The sequence below is a fragment of the Martes martes genome (assembly GCF_963455335.1).
Source record: "Martes martes genome assembly, chromosome: 8".
Classification (NCBI taxonomy): Eukaryota; Metazoa; Chordata; class Mammalia; order Carnivora; family Mustelidae; genus Martes; species Martes martes.
In genome coordinates, this window is record NC_137895.1 from 124,374,534 (window position 1) to 124,389,468 (window position 14,935).

At 36.3% G+C, this 14,935-nt stretch overlaps 1 protein-coding gene across 2 annotated transcripts in view; it reads left to right on the forward strand.

The window, feature by feature from the left end:
* The window catches only part of MLLT10 (MLLT10 histone lysine methyltransferase DOT1L cofactor), a 249,801-nt gene that overhangs the window by 80,424 nt on the left and 154,442 nt on the right, over nt 1-14,935 (forward strand). For both annotated transcript variants that reach the window (XM_080810109.1, XM_080810110.1), the window contains one exon: nt 10,459-10,568. In XM_080810109.1, coding sequence (XP_080666235.1) covers nt 10,459-10,568 — 110 coding nt within the window. The remainder of the gene's footprint in view (nt 1-10,458; nt 10,569-14,935) is intronic.

A 14,935-nucleotide genomic window follows, 5' to 3' on the forward strand; every position in this document is an offset into this window, starting at 1 on the left:
AACCCAACCAACCTCTCCATACTAACCCCCTCCGGCCCCGGCAACCCTAAATTCGATTTCTTTTTTTCTTTTTTTGAAAATTTTATTTATTTATTTGACAGAGATCACAAGTAGGTAGAGAGGCAGGTAGAGAGAGAAGAAGGGAAGCAGGCTCCCTGCTGAGCAGAGAGCCCAATGTGGGGCTCGATCCCAGGACTCTGGGATCGTGACCTGAGCCCAAGGCAGAGGCTTTAACCCACTGAGCCACCGAGGTGCCCCATGAATTCGATTTCTTATCATTGTAGAATACCACTCAGAGTGTGTTTCAGCTGATACTAACATAACTGTTAGGTTTCTACTAGCTTTTGTTTTCAAATGGTGTATATTCTTTTAGTTTTAAGTTTTGTGAATTCTCTTGTTAGCTGGTAAATAGTTGCTCTTTACCAGTCCAACGTTTTTGTCTGCGTATTACATTTAATGTATATGTATAGGTGTGTGCCTGTCTTCGTTTCTGTGTGTCTGTGTATATTTGGATTTGGATTTAAATCTTACTAAATGTTTTCTATTTGTCCTTTTACTTTTTTTTAAAGATTTATTTTTTTTTTTGAGAGAGGTCACGAGTTGGGGGCAGAGGCAGCAGGAGAAGCAGACTCCCCACTGAGCAGGGAGCTGATGTGGGGCTTAATTCCAGGACCCTGAGATCATGACCTGAGCTGAAGGCAGACGCTTAATGGACTGAGCCACCCAGGCGCCAGTCTTTTTACTTTTATGTTATTTTTTTTTCATTCTTACCTTCTTTCGGATTACTTTTTAAATAATAAACTTTATTTTTTAGAGCAGTTTTGGGTTCCCAGCACTATTGAGCAGAAGTTAGGTTTCTGTATACCCTTTGTTCCTGCACATGCATAGTCTCTTCATTATCAACATCTTTACCAGATTGGAACATTTGTTATTATTGATGAACCTTATATCATCTAAAGTCTGTTATTTGCTTTAGGGTTCTCTCTTGGTGTTGTACATTTTGTATGTTTGGACAAATTTATAGTGACCTGTAATATCATAGAGTATTGGGGTGCCTGTGGCTCAGTGGTTTAAAGCCTCTGCCTTCTGCTCAGGTCATGATCCCAGGGTTCTGGGATTGAGCCCCGCATCGGGCTCTCTGCTCAGTGTGAAGCCTGCTTCCTCCTCTCTCTCTCTGCCTGTCTCTCTGCCTACTTGTGATCTCTGTCTGTCAAATAAATAAATAAAATCTTTAAAAAAAATCACAGAGTATTGTAATTATATTATCATACAGTTTATGGCATCATTTTCACTGCCCTAAAAATCCTCTGTGCTCTGCCTATTCATCCCTCCCTCTCTGCTAATCCCTGGCAACCACTGATCTTTTTTTTTTTTCCCATAGTTTTGCATTTTCTGGAATGTCCTATATATAGCTGTAATCATACAGTATGTAGCCTTTCAGATTAATTTCTTTCGCTTAAGTTTCCTCTGTGTCTTTTTAATAGGTTGACAGCTCATTTATTGTTTGTGCTGATTTCTGGTTTGTCTGGATGTACCGTACCTCGCTTTATTTATGTATTCACCTATGGGAGGACATCTTGGTTGCTTTTGAGTTTTGGCAGTCATGAATAAAGCTGCTGTAAACATCCATGTGCAGGTTTTTGTCTGGATATGTTTTTATTTCCTTTGGGTAGAGAAACAATAAGGAATACACCCTTGATCATATGGTAAGAGTATGTTTAGTTTTTTAAAGAAACCACCAAAATGTTTTCAAAGTGACTACATATTTGCACTCCCATTAGCAGTGAATGAGAGTTCCAGTTCCTTCTCATCCTTCCCAGCATTTGTTGTCAGTGATCTGGAGTTTGGTCATTTTAATAGATATGTAGAGGTTTCTCTTAGATAACTTTTTATCATTCTGTTCTAACCCCTCTATTAATACATGCTTTTACTTTCTTTATGAACCCTGTGAAACTCTTAGGGAACTGAATTCATTTTTCCAACTCCTGATAGACATCTTACTGGTATCATGTACTTTATTTCTCCATTTCTTTAAAAGTTGTAATGGTTTTGTCAGATTTCTTGTATAAGGGCTGATTTTTAAAAAATGATTAAATTTATGTAAAAGGTGTTATTTTTTATTTGAATATTTGATAGAATTTATCAGTGAAACCTTCTGGTGTTAGAGTGAAACCTTTCTGGGAATTTGCTTGATAAATTTATTTTTGAAAAGTAGGTATAGAGATGCTCCTATGTTGTTCTTGTGTCAAGAAGTAGACTACATGTAACTTGTTGAATTTGTCAGAATGTTGTTTGTAGAATTATTATCCTGTTAATGTTTGTTGGATCAGTAGTGTCGGTAGTGATAACCTCATTTTTATTGTTGATACTGGTGATTTGTATTCTCAGTTTTTTGTTTTTTCCTTGACCAGTATTTATAGAACTTGTTAGTTTTGTTTACTCTTTTAAGAAAACAACATTTGGCTTCATTCATTTTTAAAGTTGTCTCCCTGTTTTCTATTTTATAGATTTCTCCTCTTATCTTTACTATTTTCTTTTAATTACTTTGTGTATATTTTGCTCTTCTTGTTTAACTTGTTATGGTAGCATCTTAGGTCTTTGAATTTAGATCTCCTTTTATAATACAAGAATATAAAGATGTAAGTTTCCCTGCTAGCACCGCTTTTGCAGCATGTCACAAAATTTGGTATGTTGTATACTTATTGCCATTCAGTTCAAAATGTTTTCCAATTTTCCTTGTGATTTTTTTTGACTCTTAAATTATTTAGAAGTATATTATTTTGCATTTATTGGGGTTTTTTTCTAGGTATCTATTATTGGTTGCTAATTCAATTTCATTGTGGTCACTGATTACACTCTACAGAGTGTAAATCCTCTATAGAGGATTTAGTCCTTTAGAATTCACTGAGACTTATTTTAGGGCTTAGCATACGGTTTGTGTTGACTGTACCATATGCCTTTGAAAAAGAATGTCTATTCTGTTGTTGAATATAGATAGTATTCTTTAAATTTCAGGTCGGGGCGCCTGGGTGGCTCAGTTGGTTAAGTGACAGCCTTCAGCTCAGGTCATGATCTCAGGGTCTTGGGATTCAGTTCCAGATCGGGCTCCATGCTCAGTGGGAGCCTGCTTCTCACTGCTCTGCTCCCCCTGCTTGTGCTCTCTCTTTCAACAAATAAATAAATAAAATCTTTTAAAAAAAATGTCAGATCAAGGTAGCTGATACTCTTGAGCTCTTTTATAGGTCTTTTTTTTTTTTTTAAGATCTTTTTATTTCTTTATTTGACAGAGAGATCACAAGTAGACAGAGAGGCAGGTGGGGGTCGGAGGGTGGGGGAAGCAGGCTCCCTGCTGAGCAGAGAGCCTGATGCAGGGCTCCATCTCAGGACCCTGAGACCATGACCTGAGCCAAAGGCAGAGGCTTTAACCCACTGGGCCACCCAAGTGCCCCCCCCCTTTTAAAGATTTTATTTATTTACTTGACGGAGAGAGAGAGAGACACAGTGAGAGCAGGAACACAAGTATGGGGAGTGGGAAAGGGAAAACAGGCTTCCTGCTGAGCAGGGAGCCGAATGTGGGCCTCCATCCCAGTACCCTGGGATCATGACCTACACCAAAGGCAGATGCTTAATGACTGAGCCACCCAGGTGCCCCTATATGTTTTGTTCAGATTGCTTATTTTAGAGGGAGGGGTGAGGGTCAAAGGGGAAGGGAGGATTTCACGCAGACTCCCCAGTGAGCACGGAGTCCAACTCGGGGCTTGATTCCATGACCCTGAGATCAAGATCTGAACCAAAATCAAGAGTCAGATGCTTAACTGATTGAGCCACCCAGGCATTCCAACCTCTTTTATGTCTTTACTGATATTTGGGAGGGATCTAATTCATCTGTTAGTTCCTGGTGTGGTGTGTTAAATATCCGTTATGGTGTGTGTTTCTTAATAATGTCAGGTGTTGCTTTATGTATTTTAAAGTGTCATTAGACACTCTTCTTATGGTTGGATCTTCTGATGAGTTATTCCTTTATCAGTAGGAAATGTCCCTTTTTAGCTGTGTAGTTTTTGTTTTATAGTGTTATATGACATCAGAATAATCACTTCAGCCTTCATATTCTTACTGTTAGCATCATATATAATTTTCCCACCCATTTGCTTTATTTGCTTTAAACTTACCAGTCTTTATTAAAAGTGTGTCTCTTATAGGCAGGAAATGGTAGTATGGCCTTTTTTTTTTTTTTTTTAAATGGACTCTGTCCCTCTCAGTCTCTGCCTTGACTGTTTTGTATAAATGACTAACATTTAATATAAATTAAAAATTGGATTGAGATCCCTTTTAGGATTTTTGTTCTTTAAAAAAAAATACTTAAAACAACTTTGACTAACATTTAATATAAATTGAAATTTGGATTGGGATTCCTCTTAGGATTTTTGGTCTTTAAAAAAATACTTAAAACAACTTTATTCAGATGTGATTGACATTCAGTATACTGTATATATTTAAAGTGAACAACTTGTTAAATTCTGACTTATGTATGTACCCATGAAATCATCAACATTATTAAGGCAGTGAACATATCCATCACTCTGAAAACTTTTTTCTTACTCTTTTGTACTGTATCTATACCAGCCCTCCTCTCCCCAGCCTTGTCCCAGGTAACCATTCATCTGCTTTCCATTACTATAGATTAATTTGTATTTTTCTAGTGTTTTATTTAAGTGGAGTATATATGTGTATGTATGCATGTGTATTTAGACACTCAAATGTATATATAGTATACACAGACAATACTTTTGTCTTACTAATTTCCATGAGTATAAATATTTTGAGATTATTTTTGTTGTTACATGCATCAATAGTTTTTATTCCTTTTTTTGTTCACTGTTTTTCCTTTGTATGGATATAGCAGTTTACTGTTTATATTTTTTAGGTGTTGCAAATTAAGCTACTGTTAACATTTAAGTACATATTTTCTATAATCATTATCTTTTTTGGTCGTGGATAAATACTTAGGTGTGAAGTAAATGGCTAGTTTATAATGATAAGTGCATGTTTAATTCTTTAAGGAGCTGACAAACTGGTTTTTAAAGTGGTTATAACATTCTTCATTCCCATCAGCAGCATATGAGAGTTCCAGTTGCTCTACATCCTCAACACTTGGTATGGTCACTCTTTCTAGTTTTTGCCATTCTAATAGGTGCGGAGTGGTATCTGTCTGCTTTTAATTTTCATTTCGTTAATGAATAGTAAGTTTGAGCTCTTCTTCACGTGGTTACTTGCCATTCTTTTATTTTCGTTGGTGATGTCTGTGTTCGAAAATCTTTTGCCCATTTAAAAAATTGAGTTTTTTTATTGTAAATTTTTTATATAACAGCTTTATTTATATATCATACAATTAATCTATTTAAAGTATACAATTTAGTGTTTTTAAAAATACTCAAAGACTTGTGCAGCCATCATCACAGTCAGTTTTAGAACATTTTCATGAAGCTTAAAAGACATATTGTTACCATTATTAGTATTCACTTCCTATTTCCCCTAAACACTTCTGCCTTGGCAACTATTAACCCATTCTATGTCCATTTGCCCTATTCTGGACATTTGTATAACTAGAATCATAGAATATGTGGTCTTTTGTGACTGGGTTCTTTAACTTAGTGTACTATTTTCCAGATTTGTCTATGTTGCAACATGTCTAAGTAATTCATTGTTTTAAGTGCTAAATGATATTCCAGTGTATCGGTATACCATGTTTTCCAGTTGATGGATATTTGGGTTGTTTTCACTTGGCTATTTTGAATAATACTGCTGTGAACAAATAATACTGCTGTGGACATTTGTTTCCAATTTTTTTGTGTGTGGAAATAGGTTTTCATTCTTCAGATTATTCTTGGGAGTGTAATTCCTGGGTCATGTGTTAACTCTGTTATCCGTTTTAGAAATTGCCAGTCTGTTTCCCAAAGTGGAGGTACTGTTTTACATTTCCACTTACAGTGTATTAGGTGTTGTATTTTTCTACATCCCATCTATATCAATACTTGATAATGTTTGTCTTTTTGGTTTTAGCCATCCTGGTGAATATGAAGTGATATTTCATTTTATTTTTTATTTTCATTCTCTAATGACTAGTGACGTTAAGCATCTTTTCATGTGCTTGTTGTCCATTTGTTTATCTTCATTCCAAGAATTTGTGTCTTTTAATTGGGGTGGTTAATTTACATTTAATGTGATTGGTTAGATTTAAATCTGTTAGATTTAAATCTGTCATCTTGATACTTATTCTTTATTTTTTTAAGATTTTATTTTATTCTATTTCATTTTATTTATTTATTTTAAAGATTTTTATTTATTTATTTGACAGACAGATCACAAGTAGGCAGAGAGGCAGGCAGAGAGAGAGAGGAGGAAGCAGGCTCCCTGCTTGAGCAGAGAGCCCGATGCGGGGCTCCATCCCAGGACCCTGAGATCATGACCTGAACCAAAGGCAGAGGCTTTAACCCACTGAGCCACCCAGGTGCCCCTTATTTATTTTTTTTTAAAGATTTTTATTTATTTATTTGACAGAGATCCCAAATAGGCAGAGAGGTAGGCAGAGAGAGAGGAGGGGGAAGAAAGCTCCCTGCTGAGGAAAGAGCCTGATGGCAGGACTTGATCCCAGGACCCTGGGATCATGACCTGAGCTGAAGGCAGAGGCTTTAACCACTGAGTCACCCAGGTGCCCCACGATTTTATTTTTTAAAGTAATCTCTGCACCCTACTTGGGGCTTGAACTCACAACCCCAAGATCAAGAGTCATATGCTTTACGGACGGAGCCAGCCAGGGATCCCAGTACTTGTTTTTTATTTGCTCCATTTGTTTTTTGTTCTCTCTCTCTCTTTTTTTCTTTCCCTTTTTTGGCCTTCTTTTGAGATGTTTATGATTCTATCTTTTCTACTTTGTTGTGTTATTAGCCATAAATGTTGTTATGTTGTGTTAGTCATTGTCTAGGGCTTAAAGTTTACATCTTTTCTCAGTATAGTTTACCATCAAGTGATATTATTATACTACTTCTCAATGTAGTATAAGATCCTCAAAATCATATAATTCCATTTCTTTCTTTTTGGCTTTTATGCAGTTATTGTCATGTTTATCTTTGTTATAAACCCTACAACGAATTCTTACTATTTTTGTTTAAGCAGTTGTTTACTGTGGATCTTTTTTTATATCTTCTGTGTCTGTACTTAACTCTCTGAACCTATGGAATGGAGAACCAGGGTTCCATTGGAAACTCAATTTCTGTCTTTTTTTTTTTTTTTAAAGATTTTATTTATTTATTTGACAGACAGAGATCACAAGTAGGCAGAGAGGCAGGCAGAGAGAGAGGAAGGGAAGCAGGCTCCCTGCTGAGCAGAGAGCCTGACCTCGGGGCTGGATTCCAGGACCCCCGGGGATCATGACCTGAGCCAAAGGCAGAGGCTTTAACCCACTGAGCCACCCAGGCGCCCCATGAGTTCTGTCTTTAAGACTTCTGCTGAAAAAAAAAAAAAAAAAAAAAAAAAGACTTCTGCTGAATCTGCAGTGGGCATGGGTTAAAGGAAAATAAAAATTTCCAAAGCTTTCCTACCATTTTAAAATTGCCTTTTTCTTTTTTTCTTTTCTTTCTTTCTTTCTTTTTTTTTTCTTAAGATTTTATTTATTTATTTGACAGAGAGACAATGAGAGAGGGAACACAAGCATGGGGAGTGGGAGAGGGAGAGAAGCAGGCTTCCGGCTGAGAAGGGAGCCTGATGCAGGGCTTAGTCCCAGAACCCCGGGATCTTGACCTCAGCCGAAGGCAAACACTTAACAACTGAGCCACCCAGGCACCCCAGGTTGCCTTTTTCTTATTAGTGTTTTGTTGCTGCAAACCTTTTACTCTCTTTAACAGAGTCGTAACAAAGTTGGTTCTGACGGTTCCTGCTTGGTTTTTTGATATTTCCTTGGTGGAATGTGCTTTTGGAGCTGTCTACTCCACTATTTTTGCTGACATAAATCTGGATATTTTTGCCTGCCTTTAAATTTTCTTTGGTTTGTTCTGAGATACAGTTAGGTTCTTTGGAAATAGTTAGATCCTTTCAGCTTCTTGCTCTTATGATTTATTAGATGGGTCTAGAGCAGTGCTTGGCCTAAGGGTAAATTATTCCCTGCTACCGAGGCAAGATCTTTCTGAGTATTCACATAACCAATGCCCTGTAAGTTGAGTTTTTCCAGTCTGGCTAGGGGGACCAAGCCATGTTTCTGGCTCTTTTTGTCTGCCGGATACTCTTTCCTTTAATTCTTCTGGATGGTTCTTTTTCCAGGTTCAGGTAATTTCTTCACTCATATGTTCTCTCCTTTAATATTCAAGTGGTGTTCTCTGTGTATCTCTGTCTGTATTTGTTCTCTATTTGAAGAACTTTCATTTCTGGTGCTTTGACCTGCTGGTTTTCGCGGCCTTGGTTTCACCTAATCTTCTGAACTTTGGGAGTGTCCTGAGCTTGGCCTCAGTTCCTTTCCTTCTGCCTTGGCCTGAAGGAACTCCAAAGTGCTATGTTTTGGATATTTTCTTCTGACCTATTTTGTTATTGCTCTCTAATTCTGTTTTCATCTATGTCTAAATTGCTGTTAATCCCTCCCACCCATTCATTTTCTTTTTTTTCTTTTAAGATTTTATTTATTTATTTATTTATTTAAAAAGATTTTATTAATTTATTTCACAGACGGAGATCACAAGTAGGCAGAGCAGCTGGCAGAGAGAGAGGGGGAAGCAGGCTCTCTGCTGAGCAAAGAGCCCAATGTGGGGCCCAATCCCAGAACCCTGATACTGTGACCTCAGCTGAAGGCAGAGGCTTAACCCACTGAGCCACCCAGGCGCACCCCCCCACTTTTTTTTTTTTAAAGGAATGAGAGAGAGAGTGCACACATGTACAAGTGGGGAGGGAAGGTGGGAGGAAGAGAGAACCTTAAGTAGGCTCCACGGAGGGCTCATTTTATGACCCTGAGGTCATGACCTGAGCTGAAATCAAGAGTCAGATGCCTAACTGACTGAACCACCCAGATGCCCTTTGCCCATTGATTTTTAACAAATTTTTGTTTTTACGTCTGGGATTTTTGGTTTACTATTACAGTTTTCAGTTCTTGGAAGAAATTTTCAATTTGTGTTGTATGTATTTGAATGTAATAAGGATACTTATTTTAATGTCTGTGACTGAAACTCCAAAATATAGATCTGTTTTGATTTTCTTGTTTCTGCTGGTTTTCATTTATGTTGTTTTATCTCTCATGTGTTTCGTACTTTTTATTCTGCTGAAAATGGTAATGAACCAATAGTAGTTATTTGTAGTCAAAATTCCATTGTTTTCCTTCAGAGAGGCTGTATATTTGCTTCTCTCTGGTGCCTATGGGCACCTGTAATTTAGTCTTACATGAGTCCAGTTTCAGAGTTTGAGATGATCAACGCCTTAGTGCAGTCTCTTTGAGGGTCCATGTACTTTTTATTGTTCTGGCTTGTAGCCCTTCAGTGTTTCAGGTGGAAGGGGGTTGGAGCTTCTTAGTTCCCCTTTTCCCTCAGTTGTCTGATGGACCTAGGTAGGTCCCTATTCTTTTGGCCTTCTGAGTTTGTCAAAACCTCCTTTCACCTTTTTTACTTGTTTTCTCTGAAGTAGGCAGATGACTCTTGGGTGGCAAAAGTGGCCAAAAGCTGTACTCACCTCCCTGGACTTCATCTTTTCCAGTTTTGGCTCAATAATTCCTCATTACCACATCTTTTTGATACCTTCAGTCACATTTTAAAAAATTAAAAGAAGCTTTAATATTTAATATCAATTATTAAAATATTTTAAATAAAAAATTGAAATAGTAAAATAATGAATGTTAGTACTAGTACTTAAAGTATGAACATTAACGAAATCTAAAATTTTATTATTGACATTTAAGATTAAAATATCAAAATTTTTATTTTTATTTTCCTTTTTTGTTTTGAAAAGGGGGAATAGGGGCAGAGGGATAGAGAGAGAGAATCCCAGGTAGGCTACATGCCCAGCGTGGAACCTGATGTGAGGCTCAATCCCATAACCCTGAGATGATGACCTGAGCCCAAATCAAGAGTCAGTTGCTCAACTGACCGAGCCACCCATATGCCCCTTATTTTATCTTATTTTTAAAGTGGTTTTCAGAAATACTATTGATTTGAATTATTTAGTGTACTCTTATAAGAAGTATCAGTGTTAGCATTTGATTGAATTTTAAAAATGTTTTATTTGTGTTACTATCCTGGAGAAATGATTGAGTGCTTTATCAGTAGTGGTTTGACTATTCAGTCAGTAATGAGAATTTGCTCATGTTTTGTTGTGCATTTACTTAACATAGGCATTTAAAGGATCTCTTTAGAAAGTTAATGATTGTATTTATGTTTCAAAAAGTTTTATTGAAAACTGGAAAATGACATTACTTTTATTTATTTTTAGGTTGGGCTCATGTGGTTTGTGCCCTGTATATTCCAGAGGTACAGTTTGCCAATGTTTCTACAATGGAACCAATTGTTTTACAATCTGTTCCACATGATCGTTACAATAAGGTACAGTAGATACTATTTTATTGATGTTCGAATATAATTGTTCTAAAGCTGGGAACTATACAGGATTTTATTGTATTTTGTTTGATTATAGGCCTTCATTAAAAATTTTAAATCATATGCCTCCATCAGATTTGAAAAAAGTATAATTACTAAATGGTAAACTACAATTATTAAAATATATTCTAAAGTCATAGGAGAACAAAAAAATCTATATACCTTTTGCTAACCTAGATATTCAGTATTTTAACATTTAAATGACATTTAAGTTCTCATAGATTTGTCCTTTAGGAGTTATTGGTTTTTATATTCTTTCAAACATAAAGATTCTATTAAATTTGAATTAATCATTATTTGGTATAACATTTATTATGATATAAAATATCTTTTATTAAAAATAATCCTGTTACAGAATGTTACTTGCTCCTTTTCCTTTCCCAAATTATTTTCTATCCTCAAGATAGGATTTTTTTTGTTGGCTTTTTCATAAAAACTTAATTTAATTTTCTTTGCTTTTTTTTCACCCTGTATCTTTGTATTGATTAGTACATAAATATTATTTCTTCATTCTTTTGTGTGTTAGATGACTTTTGTTTTATCCAGTTTGTCTTTAAATATAGTATTACCATTTAATACCATTTCTGTGGGGAAAAGGTATCATCAGTTCTAAGGTTTCAAATATTTTCGTGTTAGGTGTTTTATAATGTAGATTATTAATATTTATATTTAAAACTTTAAAATATAGTAACTGGAAAAATACAAGACAGGAATTGTCCTAAGTCTTCTCTTTTGTGATCCTTTTAGATTTTTTGTGTGCATTTTTATATATAGTATTTGTAAAAAAATGGATTTATTTCTTATACTGTTTTGTGTTTTTGAAACTTTATCAACCATGGACATCTTTCTGTATCTGCTAGATTTCTGCCATTATTTTTAGTGGATACTTAGCATATAGTACAGAGTGTTATTAGTTTTGATATATTAATTTCATCAAAGGAATCCCTTACTTTGAAGGGCCTCGTTTGGCTTTGGCTTTTGCTTTGGCTTGTAGATGCCAGTAGAATCTCTGTGTAAAAGGCTGTGAATATTTTGGAAACTTCTGTAAATGTATTGTATGAAATTGTCCTCTGAAATACAGTTTCAAATTTATACACTTGAGTAATATGTGAGGTTGCTCATAATCTTACATCCTGTTAAGTGTACTGTGTATTAGCATTAAAACAATCTTTGCTGTTCTTTTACTTATTTAATTAAAAAAAGATTTTATTTATTTATTTTAGAGAGAGAGAGAAAGAGCTCCTGAGTGCAGAGGGAGAGGGAAAGGGAGAAGCAGACTCCCCACTGAGTAGGGAGCCTAACATGGGGCTCAATCCCAGGACTCTGGGATCATGACCTAAGCCAAAGGCAGCCGTTTAACTGACTGAGCCACCCTAGTGCCCCCTTCACTATTCGTTTTAGTGAGAAATATTAGGCTAAATATTTTATAGTTAAAAAATGTTATTCATGTTTACTAATTGACCTTGAATAGCTCTTTGTTCATTTTAGTACTGTATTTAAAAATTTTTTCTTACAAAATGTTTTTTATATTAGAGATTTTTTTCTTTTGTCTTGTATACTTGCTTTATATGCTGTTTACCTTAATTGAACATTTGCTTTTTTTTTTTTTTTTTTTTTTTTGCTAACATTTGCTTTTTAACTTTCATTATGTCTTCATGGTTTTTATTGTTGTTGGTATTTTAGCAGATTATTTTTTTCTGGTTGAGAAGTTAAACATTTTTATATAATTTACAGAGCTATTTTCTATTGTTTCTGCTTTTGATGCCACACAAAGAAAATTTTTCTCTATGCTAATGTATAAATTTTTTATTAGTACTTTCAAGTTCGTATCTTTAAGTCCCTTTATTGTTCATCAAGTTCATATATTTTTTAAAAAGATTTTATTTATTTATTTATTTGACAGACAGGGATCACAAGCAGGCAGAGAGAGAGGGGGAAGCAGGCTCCCCGCTGGGCAGAGAGCCTGATGCGGGGCTTGATCCCAAGACCCTGGGATCATGACCTGAGCCGAAGGCAGAGGCTTTAACCCACTGAGCCACCCAGGCGCCCCCAAGTTCATATTTTTAAGTATTTGTTTTTCCTTTTACTTTTGAAGTAATTTTAAATTTACATAAAGGTTGCATTAATAGTACAAAGAGCTCTTCCTCTTGTAAACCTTTTCAGAGTTATTTATCAATATATGGTGACATTCCAGAATGCTTTATTTATTTTTAAAAATTTATTTATTTATTTATTTGAGAGAGAGCTCGAACATGAGTGGAGTGGGGAGGGGCAAAGGGAGAGGGAGAAGCAGACTGTCCACTGAGCAGGAGCCCATTGTGGGGCTCCATCCCAGGACCCTGAGGTCATGACCTGAGGCGAAGGCAGCCACTTAACCTGCTGAGGCCCCTCCAGGCGTCCCCCAGAATGCTTTAGTTTGCATTTCCTCTAAGAAAGGACTTTTTTCTCCTGCATGGCCAGGGTACTGTCATCAAAAAGAGGAAATTAACTTTTATCCATTATTACTGTAATCCACTGACCTCATCATTTCCCTGATTTTCATTACTGTTTTCCCCCATTTTTCCAGTAATGCCTTTTATAGCAAAAAGATCACAGATTGTACTTTGTCTTGTAAGTCTCCTTTAATCTTCAGTAGTAACTCAGTCTTTCCTTCAGTTTCTTAACTTTGATAATTCTGAGGATTGCAGGCCAGTTATTTTGTTGAATGTTCTGCTATTTGGATTTTCCTCATGATTAAATTTAGATCTTGTATTTGGCAGGAATATCACAGAAGTGATGCCTTATTCTCATTGCATCCGGTCAGGTAGTACATGATTTCAGTTTTTCCCATTCATCACTTGGTTAAGGTGGTGTCTGTAAGGTTTCTTCACTGGGAAATTAATATTCTTTCCCTTTATAATAAAGCATTTTGTGAGGAAGTAGTTTGTATATAAATATCTTGTGGGGCGCCTGGGTGGCTCAGTGGGTTAAAGCCGCTGCCTTCGGCTTGGGTCGTGATCCCAGGGTCCTGGGATTGAGCCCCACATCGGGCTCTCTGCTCAGCGGGGAGCCTGCTTCCTCCTCTCTCTCTCTCTCTCTCTGCCTGCCTCTCTGCCTACTTGTGATCTCTATCTGTCAAATAAAGTAAATAAAATCTTAAAAAAAAAATATCTTGTTCCTTGTGCCTTTTAACCACTAATTTTAGTATTCATTGTTATTTCTTGCCTTAGTTTATCACTGTGATTGATAGCAAGTGGTGGTTTTCTGTTTCCATCTCTTGTTCTGCATTCGTCAGATGGCATTCCACCTCAGGGAATAACTTTCTCTGTGTCCCGTTTATCTGTTTATATTAGTATAGACTAATATGGACTTATGTGTTACTATTTTATTTTAATGGGTCATTCCCCCATTACTGTCATCTATCTTCAAGCTGGCTTCTGTGTGTTTTGGTATGTTGTGAGCTCTTTATTTGGACACAGCAGTATGTTCCCAGGCTCATCTTGGATCATTCCTGATGATCCCTAGCCCTGGAATCATTACCTGTTTCTCCAAGGAGTCTTGATTTCTTTTAGAAACCAAAGTGGGGGCTAAGTGTGATGATGATGATGATGATGATGATGATTTTTAAGGATTATTCTTAAGGATTTTATTTATTAGAGAGAGGGAGAGATACAGAGCACAAACAGAGGAAGTGGCAGGCAGAGGGAGAAGGCTCCTCACTGAGCAAGGAGGCCGATTCAGGACTTGATCCCAGGACTCTGGGATCATGACCTGAACTGAGGGCAGATGCTTAACTGACGGAGCCACCCTAGCTGTCCCACTAAGTGCGATTACTGTTATTGGGATATTGCTAATCCCAGGCCCTCTCCGTGGGAATAGCTAGGAAATATATGTATATATATAGATACAGAGATAGATACACATTCACATCAATATTTTTTCAGTGCTTATCTCTATATTTTGAAGTCTGTGAGGTCACAATGATACTTCTGATTCAATATATGAGTATATGTTATAGATATACACATATCTATATGTATTTTTAAATATAGAGAGCTAGAACCATAAACTCTTAGTAATTTCTCCAAATTGAATCCAACAATGCAGGGTTTGTTTTATAAAATTTTTCTTTTCGTGTTTATGACTCTCATCCCAGCAGTAAAAAACCTGACTCCCATTATCCTCAATGAATTTACTTAATTGATCAGTCTCTCTTGTATTAACAGATGGATTGCTACGATCCTCTAATGCTGCAATCATCCTAACCTTGTTTGGATTCCACACTTCACTCTGGGTTGCTGCTGCTTCCCTGTGTTGGCTGCCCTTTTCACCAT